Here is a 15,771-nt window from a genome sequence, read left to right on the forward strand (position 1 = left end):
TGACGGCGTTTGGAAAAGTTCATGCAAGTTTTAAGTTTAAAATTGGTTTTTGTAAGTATAAAACTGCAAAACAGGGAAGAATTTTTTTTTGTGTCATATACCCTTTAAGCTTCGTCAAGTTCACAAGTAACATAGTTGAAGATAAATGCAAGCGTCATATTACTCAGAAACTACTACTACATTCACGGGCAACTCTTCAGAGATTTTGATTTTTTTTTTCGTTTTACAGATTTAGACGAATGCAAGCAAACAAGTAATGCCTGTCACGTGAACTCCACCTGCAACAACACTGATGGGTCTTATATCTGCTTCTGCAGAGAAGGATACACTGGAGATGGGATTTCTTGTCAAGGTTAGAATTTAAATTACTACAAAAGTTCATAAGTAACATGCCTGCAAATAAGTGTAAATGTTGAGTTACTCAGAAGAAATCTAAACTTAGTTTGCTCACCATGAACCTCCCATAGGTTTTTGAACCAGCAGCCAACTGCAACTAAGCATTCCCTGGAAGGTCACCTTCCTTTGAACTTCTGTTGGGAAATACTTTTTTGAGTAGCTCAACTTGAGCACATTTCTACCGTTAGTCATTCTAACAATACGCCATTCCGCTACACACGTATCCCAAACTATGTATAGGCTATCCTTTCAATGACTGCAATGTTCTTGATCTCACAGATTTAGACGAATGCAAAGGGCAAAGTAATGTCTGCCACTTAAATGCAACTTGTAACAACACGGAAGGGTCTTACACCTGCTCGTGTAGAGAAGGATATACTGGGGATGGAATGTCATGCCGAGGTAAATACTGTATGAATGAGGAAGTAAGCGTCGTATGTATAATACGCATTGCACAGTTAAACACATCAGAGATAGCACTGTTTTTTAGTGATAGATAAAGTCGGATTTGGATAGTTCTTTATTTTTGTTTTAGACGTAGACGAATGCAAATCAACAAGGAATGTGTGTCACGTAAACGCCACTTGTCACAACACTGAAGGATCTTACAACTGTTCTTGTAAGATTGGATTCACTGGGGATGGGATAACATGTCAAGGTTAGTTGCGTTTTTGCTTTGGTTTTGCATCACTACGCTCTGTAATTAGTTGATAAAACTCGCGCCACTTTGTCAACCAATAAGATGTAAAACCAAAACAAATCGTGTCTCGCTCGCACATGTTTTTCACGCGCTTGACGCCGGCCGGCTCTTTGCACCTGTTGTGATTGGCCAGAGTAATTACTTGGTTTTGGTTTAAGTAAACAGCAATTTCTCACAAGTCTAAATATTCACATTCTGTAGTTCTCAACAAGGAATTGAGTACTACTTGCAATGTTGAAGCTGTCAAAGAAGACTTAGTAAAAGTAAACAATAATGTAGCTGTTTTCTTTTTTTCTTGCAGCAAACTAAATTACTTGCAACAGGTTTTGAATTGCGTTGGAACAAATTACTGCAAAACAACTAGAGATTGTCTATGAGTGAATTGCTCTTTAACACACCTTCTGTTAGCTGTGTTATCTAACTTCATGTTTGTGAAATTCTTAAACTTCCATTACCTAAGTTGAAATTTTTTGATTCTTACACAGATGTAGACGAATGCAAAGTGGGAGTTGATACATGTCACGCGAACGCCACGTGCAATAACACTGACGGATCTTACATCTGCTCGTGTAACGAAGGATTCACTGGAGATGGGATTACATGTCAAGGTTAGAATTAATCTACTTCAAAGTTTACCAGTAACATTGTTGAAGTTAAATGTAAAAGTCGAATTACTCAGAAGGTACTAGTAAGTTCACGGCAACTGTTCAAAGATTTTGATTTTATTTTCGTTTTACAGATGTAGACGAATGCAAACAGGCAAGTAATGGCTGTCACGTGACCGCCACCTGCAACAACACTGATGGGTCTTATATGTGCTCCTGCATAGAAGGATACATTGGAGATGGGATTTCATGTCAGGGTTAGAATTTAAATTACTTAAAATACCTTCCGGTAGATGTGTTATCTTATGTTAGGTTTCTGAAATTATATAAACATCCATTACCTAAGTTAAAATGTATTTTGATTCGTTTCGCAGATGTAGACGAATGCAAATTGTGGATTGGTGCATGTCACGTGAACGCCACGTGCAACAACACCGAAGGATTTTACATCTGCTCGTGTAACCAAGGATTCACTGGAAATGGGATAACATGTCAAGGTACGACTTCAATGTTCACAAGTAGTATAGTTGAAGTTAAATGTAAACGTCGAATTACTCAGTAAGTTCACGGGCAACGGCTCAAAGATTTTGATTTTGTTTTCGTTTGACAGATCTAGATGAATGCAAACAGGAAAGTAATGCCTGTCACGTGAATGCCACTTGCAACAACACTGATGGGTCTTATATGTGCTCCTGCATAGAAGGATACATTGGAGATGGGATTTCATGCCAAGGTAAGAATTTAAATTACTCAAAAAGTTCTAAACTAACATGCTTGTAGTTAAATATTAACGTCGAATTACTCAGAAATGTTTACTATAAAATTTGCAGGCAACGGTTCAAACATATTTTATTTCGTTTTTGTTTTTACAGATTTAGACGAATGCAGACAGGAAAGTAATGCTTGTCACGTGAACGCAACCTGCAACAACACTGATGGGTCTTATATCTGCTTCTGTAATGAAGGATACACTGGAGATGGGATTTCTTGTCAAGGTTAGAAACGCAGTTTCTGTTACAGTGGGGCATTGTTATGGAATTAATCTTCCTGAAAAAGTCAGAGCAATTAGATCCTTTCAATCGTTTAAAAGCAAAATCAATCGCCTAATGTCTACCTGATATTCCCACACGGCAAACATCTAAAACAGTATTTTACATAATTATAATTATCTTTGTACTGATGTTTTTACCGTGTATAAATAAAGTTTACACTTACACTCTGCTAGAATTTAGATAATTTGAAAGTTTACAAGTAATATAACATCCGTGCTAATAAATGTAAACGTCGAGCTACTTAAAAAAATGTAAAATTATTTTGCTCATTATGAGCCTCCCATAACTCTTTGAACCAGCAGCCAGCCGCAGCTAACCATTATCTGGAAGGTCATGCTGGTTGAACTTCGGTTGGGAAAGACTTTCTGGAGTAGCTCAATTTGAGCACATCCCTACATTTTAGTCATTTAATCCAATATGCTATTTCGCTACGCAAGTGCCTGAAACAATTTATAGGCCATCCTCTCAAGGACTTCAATTTTTTTATCTCATAGATTTAGACGAATGCAAACTCGCAAGTAATGCATGCCACGTTAATGCAACGTGTAACAACACGCAAGGGTCTTACATCTGCTGGTGTAAAAAAGGATTTACTGGGGATGGTATTACATGCCAAGGTAAATACTGTATGACTGTCAAAGGACACGTCATATTTCTAATGCACACTGCACAGTTTAAAAGTTCACATAATCACTGACTTTTGGCGATAGATTAGATCTTTTTTAACATTTTTTCAGACATAGACGAATGCAAACTGACAAGGAATGTGTGTGATGTGAATGCCACTTGTAACAACACTAAAGGATCTTTTAACTGTTCGTGTAACAAAGGATTCATTGGAGATGGGATAACATGCCAAGGTTAGAATATAAAGTAACCAGCAAGTCCCAAGTCTAAATATTCACGTTCTTCAGTTCCCAACAACGAATTGGGTGGTACTTGCAGTATTGAAACTGTCAAAGAAGAATTAGTAAAAGTAAACAGTAATGTGGATGTTTCTGTTTTCTTGTCAGCAAATTCAATCACTTGCAACAGGTTTTGAAATGCGTTGGAACAAATGACCGCTAAAAACGCTTCTATGAGCGTAAAGCTGCAGATTGTCTACCGTTGTATTGTTTTTCAACATACCTTTCTGCAGCTGTGTTAGCTTATTTAACGTTCCTAAAATAATATAACAACCCCTTACCTACGTTGAAATGTATTTTGATTCTTAACACAGATGTAGACGAATGCAAAGCGGGAGAAGATACATGTCACGAGAACGCCACGTGCAATAACACTGAAGGATCTCATATCTGCTCGTGTAACGAAGGATTCACTGGAGATGGCATTATATATCAAGGTTAGACTTTTACTTGAAAGTTCACAAGTACCATGTCTGCTAATAAGTGTAGAGGTCGAGTTTCTTAGAGGAAATCTAAATTCAGGTTGCTCATCATGAGTCTCCCATAGATTTTTTAACCAGCAGCCAACCGCAACTAACCACTACCTGGAAGGTCACATTGGTTCAGCTTTCGTTGGTAATGATTTCATCCAATATGCTATTTCACTACACAAGTGCCTGAAACTATTTCTTGGCCAGCCTTTCAAGGAGTTGAATATTTTTGATCTCACAGATTTAGACGAATGCAAACTCGCAAGTAATGCATGCCACGTTAATGCAACGTGTAACAACACGCAAGGGTCTTACATCTGCTGGTGTAAAAAAGGATTTACTGGGGATGGTATTACATGCCAAGGTAAATACTGTATGACTGTCAAAGGACACGTCATGTTTCTAATGCACACTGCACAGTTTAAAAGTTCACATAATCACTGACTTTTGGCGATAGATTAGATCTTTTTTAACATTTTTTCAGACATAGACGAATGCAAACTGACAAGGAATGTGTGTGATGTGAATGCCACTTGTAACAACACTAAAGGATCTTTTAACTGTTCGTGTAACAAAGGATTCATTGGAGATGGGATAACATGCCAAGGTTAGAATATAAAGTAACCAGCAAGTCCCAAGTCTAAATATTCACGTTCTTCAGTTCCCAACAACGAATTGGGTGGTACTTGCAGTATTGAAACTGTCAAAGAAGAATTAGTAAAAGTAAACAGTAATGTGGATGTTTCTGTTTTCTTGTCAGCAAATTCAATCACTTGCAACAGGTTTTGAAATGCGTTGGAACAAATGACCGCTAAAAACGCTTCTATGAGCGTAAAGCTGCAGATTGTCTACCGTTGTATTGTTTTTCAACATACCTTTCTGCAGCTGTGTTAGCTTATTTAACGTTCCTAAAATAATATAACAACCCCTTACCTACGTTGAAATGTATTTTGATTCTTAACACAGATGTAGACGAATGCAAAGCGGGAGAAGATACATGTCACGAGAACGCCACGTGCAATAACACTGAAGGATCTTATATCTGCTCGTGTAACGAAGGATTCACTGGAGATGGGATTATATGTCAAGGTTAGACTTTTACTTGAAAGTTCACAAGTACCATGTCTGCTAATAAGTGTAGAGGTCGAGTTTCTTAGAGGAAATCTAAATTCAGGTTGCTCATCATGAGTCTCCCATAGATTTTTTAACCAGCAGCCAACCGCAACTAACCACTACCTGGAAGGTCACATTGGTTCAGCTTTCGTTGGTAATGATTTCATCCAATATGCTATTTCACTACACAAGTGCCTGAAACTATTTCTTGGCCAGCCTTTCAAGGAGTTGAATATTTTTGATCTCACAGATTTAGACGAATGCAAACTCGCAAGTAATGCATGCCACGTTAATGCAACTTGCAACAACACAGAAGGGTCTTACATCTGCTGGTGTAAAGAAGGATATACTGGGAATGGTATTACATGCCAAGGTAAATACTGTATGACTTTCAAAGGACGCGTCATATTTCTAATTTACACAGCACAGTTTAACACTTCACTGAACTACTGACCTTTTGCGATACACAAGATCTCTTTTTTGAATAGTTATTTTAAATTTCATTTTTTAGACGTAGATGAATGCAATCTGCCAAGTAATGTGTGTCACGTTAACGCCACTTTGGGCAGCCGTGTTATCTTATTTCACGTTTTCAAATTTATATAACCATTCCTTACGTACCGGCTTACAAGAAATGTATTTTGATTTTTAATACATGTCACCTGAACATTACGTGCAACAATACTGAAGGATCATACATCTGCTCGTGTAACGAAGGATTAACTGGAAGTGGGATTACATGCCAAGGTTAAAATTGAAACTACAGACTTTACAAGTAACATGCTTCCAGTTAAATATAAACATCGAATTACTCCGAAGTTACTACTAAGTTCACAGGCAACTGTTCAAAATTTTTTATCTTGTTTTCGTTTTTTACAGATTTAAACGGATGCAAACTGGCAAACGGTGCCTGTCACGTGAACGCCACCTGCAACAACACTGATGGGTCTTATATGTGCTCCTGCAGAGAAGGATACATTGGAAATGGGATTTCATGCCAAGGTTAGAATTTAAATTACTTAAGAGTGGCGGTCAGAAAATATCGAGCATTTGGTGGCAGAACTCGTAAAATCAATGTCGCTGATTTTCTGGCTACAAAAATCCCTTAAGTAGAGAACAAATTTGACGCCTTTAGTTTTCTCTAGGAGCGCTTTAACGTTCGAGAAAACTGAGAAGAAGAAATTTGACCCGTAAGGATCCCGAAAGTACCCGCACGGCAGTGTGAAATTAATATTCTGAACTCGCTCTTTATCTGCAAGGAAAGAAGATTCTTGGTATTTTTATACTCGGTATTGATACAGGAAGCGCCGGACGTTTATAGCAGAATGTGAACTAGACTTTACCATTATTAATAAAAGCAAACAGAGATTAGAAAAATGTCCCTTTTTAAACAGGAAAAATCCCGCAAAAAAACGAATAAAGTTTAAAGATTGTTTTCGCTATGTGGTATAAGGCCGATTTTTCTTAAACTTTGGCTTTTAAGTAATTTAATGTTGATCTTCATAATATATTAAAATCAACTTTGGTTTTGAATTAAGCACTTCACAAGACGCTTTTAAAGTCACCATAATTCGTTTAAAATTCCTACAACGGCTGAGTAAACAATCGTTGTTGCGTTACCGTGACAATAAGCAGACTAAATTTACATAGACAAAAAAGCGTAATAAAAACGACCTTCTTTTAAATTTTACACCCTTTCTAATTACAATTAGAAAAATTCCGGTCTTGGAACCGATTTTTCTTGATTGCATTGTGAGATTTTTGGTTATAAAATCAAGTAGAAGCGTCTCGATGTCAATTTCGTGAGTTCATTCAGGTGTCAGATTGCTAATGAAACGGCATAAAAAAAGAAGACCCTGGGGGTTGAAGTTCTCCCCTTTTGCTATAGTAAAATGCTCGCCGAAATAAAAATTGGGGAACAGGTCAAATATCTCTATTCTGTTTCTAATTCACTAAATAATTAGGGTTGCGTTTTATAAATTCCGGAATCACAAATAATCGGTGAATAATATCACGAATTGGTGTTTACCAAAGTAAATTGAATTAGTAAAGTAAAAGTAAGATAAATTCAATTACAGAACTAGAAAATTCGTCACTTTGGTTTGATGTTTTTGCGCCATCATGGAAGCTAAGTGTTCTTTTGGCTCCTTGGTCGGAGGTCCTTGCTCTTATGACCCCAGAGATAGGAGCAGATCAACTGAAGTTATCCCATTTTTAAATTGCAAAAGGAACATCGCGGGTCACAAGTCTTCCTTGTCAATAGCCGACGTAGAAACCGAGATTGAACTTATTCTATCAAGAACGGTTACCTCCTTCACCACGGAGCTAAACCTTTCAGAATTGACGATTTGTCCTCGACACCGTTCGTCTCTGGGCATTGGCTGGCGTCGAGGTTCAAATAATTGTCAAATTCCTTCGCCGATATCGAGCCATGACGGCCAGGCGCAAAAAGTCCCAAAAGCAGAAAGAGGACTTGCCAAAGATTCGTGCCATTTTATATGGAAAAAACTGGGACTATTTATTCCAGTTGGTTCAGGTATGCGTATACATTATTTCCATTACCTTTTATATAAAATAAACTATAAAACGTCCGATGTAGCACTTTACCTTTTTGCACATTCAATCTTTTCCAGCTGAAATGTTAGTATTCAGGTGTATTTTCAGTTCATCAGATGCGGAAAAAGCCGCTAATTAGATTACACGTGAAGTTGTCAGTGTCTTCACTTATTTTTTTTTTTTTCTCTGTGCTTGGAACCTTAGTGCTAGTGCTACTGATTGTAGATCCGGCACAACTTTTGCCACCCACCTCGTAAAAGAGCCCTTTTGTTGGCTAAAAGGAACTCCTATCGTACAAAAAATAGTTGGAACAAACAGATATTTTTGAAACGATTCGCTCTACAGGTGTTTGCCGCAACTGCAGAATTTTGCTCAATGAAATGCAGAAAGAAAGCGAGCTGCCCACAAAAACAAAACCAAACGACGAGGAGCTCCCAAAAATAGAGTGCCTTTCTCTTGAGGAAACTAAGACATCGGTAAGTCCTAGTTGGAGCTTTTCCTTATGTAACGTCCATGCTAAAGACGTATTAACCCTATAAAAGGAAACTATTGAAAACTTGTCAAGTGAAGGAAAAGAAGCCTGATTCCATCTCTAAAAAGTGTGAAACTTGTGTCTTCGCCACGCCCTAAGGAGGCCTAATGCTAGGATTTTTAGGTCTGCATGCACTGCAAGTTCATTCAGCGGAGCTAGACTCATAATGTCAGCCCATCTTCACTGCTTAACAAAATCTGAGCACCAGAAACAGCAACAGCTAACTGGCCTTATAGTACAGACCAAAACTGACTTCACACTCAAACGCGCATCTGGCGGGCATACGGCGGGGGGTGGCGGGCATACGGCGCCGGCATTACTAAAGCGCAAAAATACCGAGCAATCATTTTTCTTTTTGCTCTGCGCAAAGTAGCCGCGGTTCGTGCTTATTTTATGCGCCCCTTGTGCGCGTTTAATTCTCGTCGATCTTCTACTAACTCTTGAGTAATCTTATAGAATAAACGCCGAACAGTGGACAAAAAAAATGCATTGGAACTTTATCATTTTGTCAGGGGTAGGAAGTATACGTTGCTACCTGGCCAGCTCCTCTCCCGGCCTCACTAATTCTCCAGGCTTGGGCCATATAGTCTGGAGGATGAGTTTGCTTAAACGTCCCAGGCTGAATACATTGGCGCATTTCACTATACTAGATAAAGTACAAGTTCCCATAGAAACCAGCCCACTGATTCAAAATGCAACTTTCTCCTTTTACAATTCGCGTTCATTTTTATTGTATTGCGCTGTATATTTGTGCATTCGTTAACACTTTGGTGTTGAAAAATACTTTATGTAGGTCTTAATAACAAGGATTTTGTTATAGTACATTTTATAGAAATTTTACGGCGATAAAAATTGGAGTTCCATGTCATTAAAATACAAAAATTTTACTTCTCCTACCAGGAATTAATCTCAACCCTTCCGCTGGCTGAAAGCACGCCTTGTTCGGTGGCATATGGTTTGCCAGAGCTAGAAACTTCATTGTATTTACCATCAACCATATTAGACGACACTGAGACCATTGCGACGGGAATTGAGTGTGAAAAACCTATTGAGCACCTCAACAATTTCTTAAGAAGTAGAGACATTAGTCCGATTAGGTACTCTCTTAGGACACCTTGGAACGAAGCCAGTGGACGAACGAAAAGACAACACGAACGCAAAGCTAGACAAGCAATTTCAGCAGTCCTTGATGAAATAGCACATAATGATGCTGATCGTCTCTGGGAGTCAATTTTGGGTTCGGAAGAAAGCAAAAATGGAGAAAACGCTGTTTCCAGCGGCGTAGATAAAGAACTCATGGACACACTGGCAAACTGCTACAAAAATGCAAAAAGTTGGGATGCTCGCAGGCAGATACTGTCTATTATGGCGGATAAAGTAAGCTTGGCAACAATTCAGCAATGGATTCCAGGTCTGACTAGGCATCGTTTCATGGTCGCCAGGCAGCATGCTATACTCCATGGCAGTGGATCACCGGTGCCTATCTATACGCGAACGAGGTCAGTTATACCCGAAGCAAAACTGGGCCATTTCCTAGATTTTATCACAAGCTCTCACGTTATTCAAGACGTCCCTTTCGGTGCTAGAACAATAACATTGTCCACTAATGAGGTCATCCAAGTTCCAAATGTGGTGCGCAATATTATTCCTGAGCGAATTGTTTGCCAGTACCAAGAATATTCTGCGGAGCAGAATTTTATCCCCATGAGTCGCAGTACTCTTTTACGAATTTTGCATGTATGTTCAGCTTCGACTCGAAAGTCACTTCAAGGCCTAGATTACATTAGCTCCGCCGGTGCGCAGGCATTTGAGGATCTTGAAGAGGTTGCCAACAGGCTGGGAGAAATCGGAATGGGACATACATGGGTCAAACGGCAAAAGGAAACGTTGAAGGAGGCAAAGCGGTACCTGAAGACTGACTACAAGGTACGATGAGAAAACGTTGAAATGTAATATTCTTTCTGTTACGCATTTTACAAGGCCTTCACACGCAAATGCCTGGCAGGAAGGTATAGTAGAAGTGTTACATGTACAAAAGCTACTAGCGCACATATTGCAGAAAAATACTGAGCGAAAGCCGATCATTAAGTAATAGGATATATTTAGCCAATCCGGACGGAAAAATACTGAGCGAATCATGGTGTACAGGAATCATTTTGATAGAGTTAAAATGGTGTGCAACATTATTTATCTCCTCTTCGCCCAGTCTTAAGACTAGGATATAGTCTGTCTCCTAATTTAAAAACTGGGCGAAAAGGAGATAAATAAGATTCGAAGATAAAATAAAACCTGGGGTGTGAAATAGAATTCAGAAATATTTAGGGTAATCATTCTAATCCAAAAATCGTATAGATCTTTAGGTATTCCAATCACTGTGTATATTTTTATCGCTTAGGTTCACGTATCTGAGTGTTCAAGCATTCCAGATCACTGCAGTGTTTTCGCACTTAGTGACCCTCGAGATCTTGATTACGAGGCTACATGCACTCATGATCATAATGACGTGTGTGGGCAGTGTAATGGTCTTACGGAAACATTAGAGGAGATAGAGAAAGCAATAGAGAAGACAAAGTTGGATCCTGAAGATTTTTCCAAAGGTGAAATGCACGATGAACTTGCCTTCGTGACTGGAAGGGCAAAACGTGATGTAAGTGCGTGGAAATCTCATTTGCTGCGCGCGGTGAACCAAGATAAAGCAAGATTAGAAATCCTCCAAAACCTCGATGACGCCTCTGTTCTACTAATTCAGGACTGGGCAATGAAATTCATTCCTCGGAAATACCGAGAAAGCCAAACTGACTGGTTTGGTAAACGGGGCATTCCCTGGCATGTGACAGTGGCCATGCGAAAGGGAAGTACCAGTGACGGATCGTACGAAACACTGACGCTATGTCATGTTTTTAAAAGCTGCAGCCAAGATAGCTGTGCTGTGCTGGCTGTGATGTCTGATGTCCTCAAAGATTTGAAGATCGTTTTGCCACAGCTACAATCCGTGTACTACTGGCAAGACAATGCTGGTTGTTACCATTGCGGTAACACAATCACCCTGGCGCAGAAGGTTGGACAGCTTCACAGCGTAACTGTGAAGCGCATAGATTTCTGTGACCCGCAAGGTGGGAAAGGAGCATGCGACCGAAAAGCTGCATCTATAAAATCCCACATGAAGGTTTACCTTAATTCAGGAAACAACATCGAAACGTCGGAAGAAATGAAAGAGGCCATTCAGTCATTCGGCGGAATGTCTTCGGTGAGAGTTACCTCATGTGGACCCCCCACAGCTGCAACCTTTTCGAATGTCAAGCTTGAGGGAGTGAGTTCAATCTCGAATGTAGAGTACAGTGACAAGGGAATACGCGTTTGGAAAGCATACAAGATTGGCCAAGGAAAACTCGTTTCCTGGGAGAAGCTGAACATTCCTGACATTTCAGGAGTTCCGAGCTTAACAGAAGTAAACAAGGAAGGTGTTACAGGAGCGTAAAGAAACTCTCCAAAGGCAGGATACTGAGGTCGAGGGTTCCAGTGAAAGTTCCAGTAGCGAAACTAGATGTCAGTGAGATAACAGCTAGACGGAAGAGGCCCTACATTGAAACTTTGTCTTCGTTTTGTACCAGCTGCTCATGTCAGTTGTAACTGAGATGCTAACTTATCATCAGTGTTACTTCCCGTTGTCTCTGTAAGGGATGTTTCAGTACTGGAAAATAATGGTTTTATTCGTACTTTACCTTTTTTTTTAAATTTTTATTGCATTAACATAGCAAGGAATAGGAGTAGTTGATAGCGTTCCGTGTCTTTTTGAGGGAGGTCATTCTCGCCCTCGCCCATCGGATATAGCTATAAGAGAAAAACGTCCACATTTCGTTAACGCCTCGCCGGCTTCAGTTTGATAACATTTAAACCACGCCCATAAAACGAGATCTTGTCTCTTGGAAAAAATATGAATGCCCTTTTCTCCTTGTATATGAAGATTAACTGTGAAGCAAAGTGCGGTGGAACTAATGGTCAAACAGTTTACGAAGATAAACTGTCAATGTGCATAAATTAATTTGCATTTTATTGTCTAGAGTAGAGGAAGTGCCTTAAATTCAAGCAAGTACGTGAGAAATTAATCGATGTGGCGCGTGATCGCCTACTTAAGGAACTACTCCTAGTCTGTCCGTCCTTTAATCTTTAGAACAAGGGGTGCAGCTTATGATGGTCTAAGAGGAACAATGAAGAGGCTGAAATTAAACGAAAAAAAAAGGTTATATCTCTAATTAAGCCACCCCTACCCCTACACCCACCCCCTATTTTAGTAAGAGGTGAACTTTCGCTCTGAACTTCAATCACTGAGACTGTTCCTCCGGTGTATCTTTCGCATTGACGGTTTTCGTTGCTGTAGTCGCAACGAAAAAGAAAATTAAACAAAGTACGTACTACGGGTGTTAGTCATTTGCGTAAAAGTTGTGACAAAGAGTTCGTTATCCCAGATAAGCAGCTGGTATTTATGTTAAACAGGTCCATAGTAGGGGGAGGGGCAGGGGGAGCTTGAGCCCCCCCAGAATTTTTGCAACTATCGATCTTGAATTCGGACACTGCCGAGTGCATTTTTACAACCTTTAACAAATTGTTTATTAACAGACAGTTTCCTCCGCTAACATTTGGCTTTTATACAACAGCAACAAAGGTATCTATTCCTCCCTTGTGAGTCGGAAATAAGAACCAAAATCCCTATGACTGATTTGTATTTGTTAGAAGGGAGTGATAGGACAACGGTGATGGTAGCGAAGACATTATCTATAAAGAAAATTCGCGTCGCGTTCTTTTAAAATCCATCGCGATAATTCCAGCTCGCTATTCTTTTTTTATGTTCTCACTGCATCTTAAACTCCCTAATCGGTCTGTTTTTTGACTGACTGGGATATGGGGGAGGGGGTGCAGCTTTGTTTAATCAATTTGCTTGCCCTCCCTCTTGTTGTTTTAGCCTTACTACAGGCCTGTTAAAGCAACCCTTTGGTCCCTAAAACAAAAGTATTTATGTGAATTCGAAACGCACTAACAGAAGACGTTGTTTTCACCTTTACCCTCCCCCTCACCTTCCCTACAGTCTTCTGCCATATCTTACTAATTTGCATATTTGCTGTCACGCAACATTGTCAGACATGTCTGAATCTTCAGAATCTTTTCGATTCCTTCTTTTTTCGTCGATGATGGATAAATGGAAGTGAGGGAAAAACAGAATTCCTTCTGATAAAGCAAGATAGGAGCATTATTGAAGGCCTTGAAGCTGTAATTGGCAGTTTGCCTGTTGCATCAGTTTGTTTGCACTGGCAGTTATTTGATTTCGCCAAACCGTGTCGTGGTCGAAATTAGCCAACTTTAACAACCTGTTGAGAAAATCTCAATGGAGAACCCAGCCTGATATTAAGGTATGAAGTACATCAAGGCAATTGTTACTGAAATCCTAAGTGTGAGTATATTTCGAGTTATACCACATATTGAAATGTGTGCTTAAACTTTGGCACTATATTGCAGAGTTCGCCAGCTGTAAAAATATGCCGCTGGTTTTCAATTGCTTAAATTTGCCAGATATCATTAGAACCACAAATTCATCGGCTATCATATTAGAAAAAGATTGTCTTTCGATATAAGGCATCCTGATTTTTCTACGCTTCTTCTAAAACAAACGCGGAGACAATTAAAAGTGGTGATTTTCCGGTTTTAAATTCAATTATTTTTCAGTTCGCAAGGCTTCGATCGATTTTCCTGATTTTCTCAAAACGCAAGTGTTTCTGGACAATTTAAACCACACCACAATTCTTACTTTACTAAAACCTTATTATGGACAAAAGATGAAACAAATCGACTCTGCTAAGTTTCGCCAGAAAAATCAGATTTTGCTCGATTTTTCCTGACCGCCGCTCTTAAAAAGTTCACAAGTAACACGCTTATCCTTAAATCCTAACGAAGAATTACTCAGAAATTTTTAGTATAAAATTTCACAGGCAACGGTTCAAACATTTTTATTTTGTTTTTGTTTTCACAGATTTAGACGAATGCAAACAGGAAAGTAATGCTTGTCACGTGAACGCCACCTGCAACAACACTGATGGGTCTTATACCTGTTTCTGCAGAGAAGGATACACTGGAGATGAGATTTCTTGTCAAGGTTAGAATTAAATTAAATATTCTGCAGCTGTGTTATCTTATTTAACGTTCCTAAAATAATATAGCCATCCCTTATTTACGTTGAAGGGTATTTTTATTCTTAACACAGATGTAGACGAATGCACAGTGAGAGTTGATACATGTCACGTGAACGCCACTTGCAATAACACTGAAGGATCTTATATCTGCTCGTGTAACGAAGGATTCACTGGCGATGGGATTACATGTCAAGGTTAGACTTTTACTTGAAAGTTCACAAGTAACATGTCTGCAAATAAATGTAAAGGTGGAGTTTCTCAGAGGAAATCTAAATTTAGGTTGCTCACCATGAGTCTGCCATAGATTGTTTAACCAGCAGCCAACCCCAACTAAACACTACCTGCAAGGTCACATTTGTTCAGCTTTCGTTGGGAATGATTTCATCCAATATGCTATTTCATTATACAAGTACCTGAAACTATTTATAGGACATCCTTTAAGGAGTTCAATATTTCTAATCTCATAGATTTAGACGAATGCAAACTCGCAAGTAATGCATGCCACGTTAATGCAACGTGCAACAACACAGAAGGGTCTTACATCTGCTGGTGTAAAAAAGGATATACTGGGGATGGGATGACATGCCAAGGTAAATGCTGTATGACTGTCAAAGTACGCGTCATATTTCTAATTTACATTGCACAGTTCAACACGTCACGGAACCACTAACGTCTTGCGAAAGACAAGATCTCTTTTTTTGAATAGTTATTTTAAATTCTTTATTAGACGTAGATGAATGCAATCTGCCAAGTAATGTGTGTCGCGTTAACGCCACTTGTAGCAACACTGAAGGATCTTTTAACTGTTCGTGTGACGAAGGATTCACTGGAAATGGGATAACATGCCAAGGTTAGACTATAAAGTAACCAGCTACCTGTGCCAAGTCTAAATATTGACCATAACGTTGTTCAGTTCCCAATATGGAATTCAGTGCTACTTGCAGTGTTCAAACCGTCAAACGTTACTTCGTAAAAGTAAAACAAACTGAAGCTGTTTGCTGTTTGTCCTGTCAGCAGACTGAATCACTGGAAACACGATTTGAAATGCGTTGGAACAAATGACCGCTAAAAGCGCTAATATGAGCGTAAAGCTAGAGATTGTCCATAATTGGGTCGCTTTCAACATACATTCGGGTAGCTGTGTTGTCTTGTTTCAAATTCATATAATCATTCCTTACGTACCTACGTTGAAATGTATTTTGATTTCTAACACAGATGTAGACGAATGCAACGTGGGAATTAATACATGTCACGTGAACG

General features: G+C 39.2%; 1 protein-coding gene and 1 pseudogene across 2 annotated transcripts in view; both read left to right on the plus strand.

The window, feature by feature from the left end:
• Positions 1-15,771, plus strand: part of LOC146474696 (uncharacterized) — a 47,573-nt pseudogene that overhangs the window by 7,190 nt on the left and 24,612 nt on the right. Inside the window, exons 5-22 of the transcript XR_014866129.1 lie at positions 230-352; positions 676-798; positions 932-1,054; positions 1,582-1,704; positions 1,836-1,958; positions 2,076-2,198; positions 2,312-2,434; positions 2,574-2,696; positions 3,248-3,370; positions 3,491-3,613; positions 3,973-4,095; positions 4,370-4,492; positions 4,613-4,735; positions 5,095-5,217; positions 14,352-14,474; positions 14,583-14,705; positions 14,979-15,101; positions 15,239-15,361. The product of XR_014866129.1 is annotated as an uncharacterized LOC146474696 (transcript). The remainder of the gene's footprint in view (positions 1-229; positions 353-675; positions 799-931; positions 1,055-1,581; positions 1,705-1,835; positions 1,959-2,075; positions 2,199-2,311; positions 2,435-2,573; positions 2,697-3,247; positions 3,371-3,490; positions 3,614-3,972; positions 4,096-4,369; positions 4,493-4,612; positions 4,736-5,094; positions 5,218-14,351; positions 14,475-14,582; positions 14,706-14,978; positions 15,102-15,238; positions 15,362-15,771) is intronic.
• Positions 5,250-11,807, plus strand: LOC146474697 (uncharacterized). Its single transcript, XM_085116815.1, has 6 exons — positions 5,250-5,265; positions 5,492-5,614; positions 6,121-6,243; positions 8,143-8,273; positions 9,188-10,255; positions 10,725-11,807. Exons 1-6 carry the CDS (start codon positions 5,250-5,252, stop codon positions 11,805-11,807), a joined length of 2,544 nt encoding a protein of 847 aa, XP_084972941.1.

The sequence above is a fragment of the Pavona decussata genome, unplaced genomic scaffold (genome assembly GCF_977016875.1).
Source record: "Pavona decussata unplaced genomic scaffold, jaPavDecu1.1 SCAFFOLD_87, whole genome shotgun sequence".
Taxonomy (NCBI): Eukaryota; Metazoa; Cnidaria; class Anthozoa; order Scleractinia; family Agariciidae; genus Pavona; species Pavona decussata.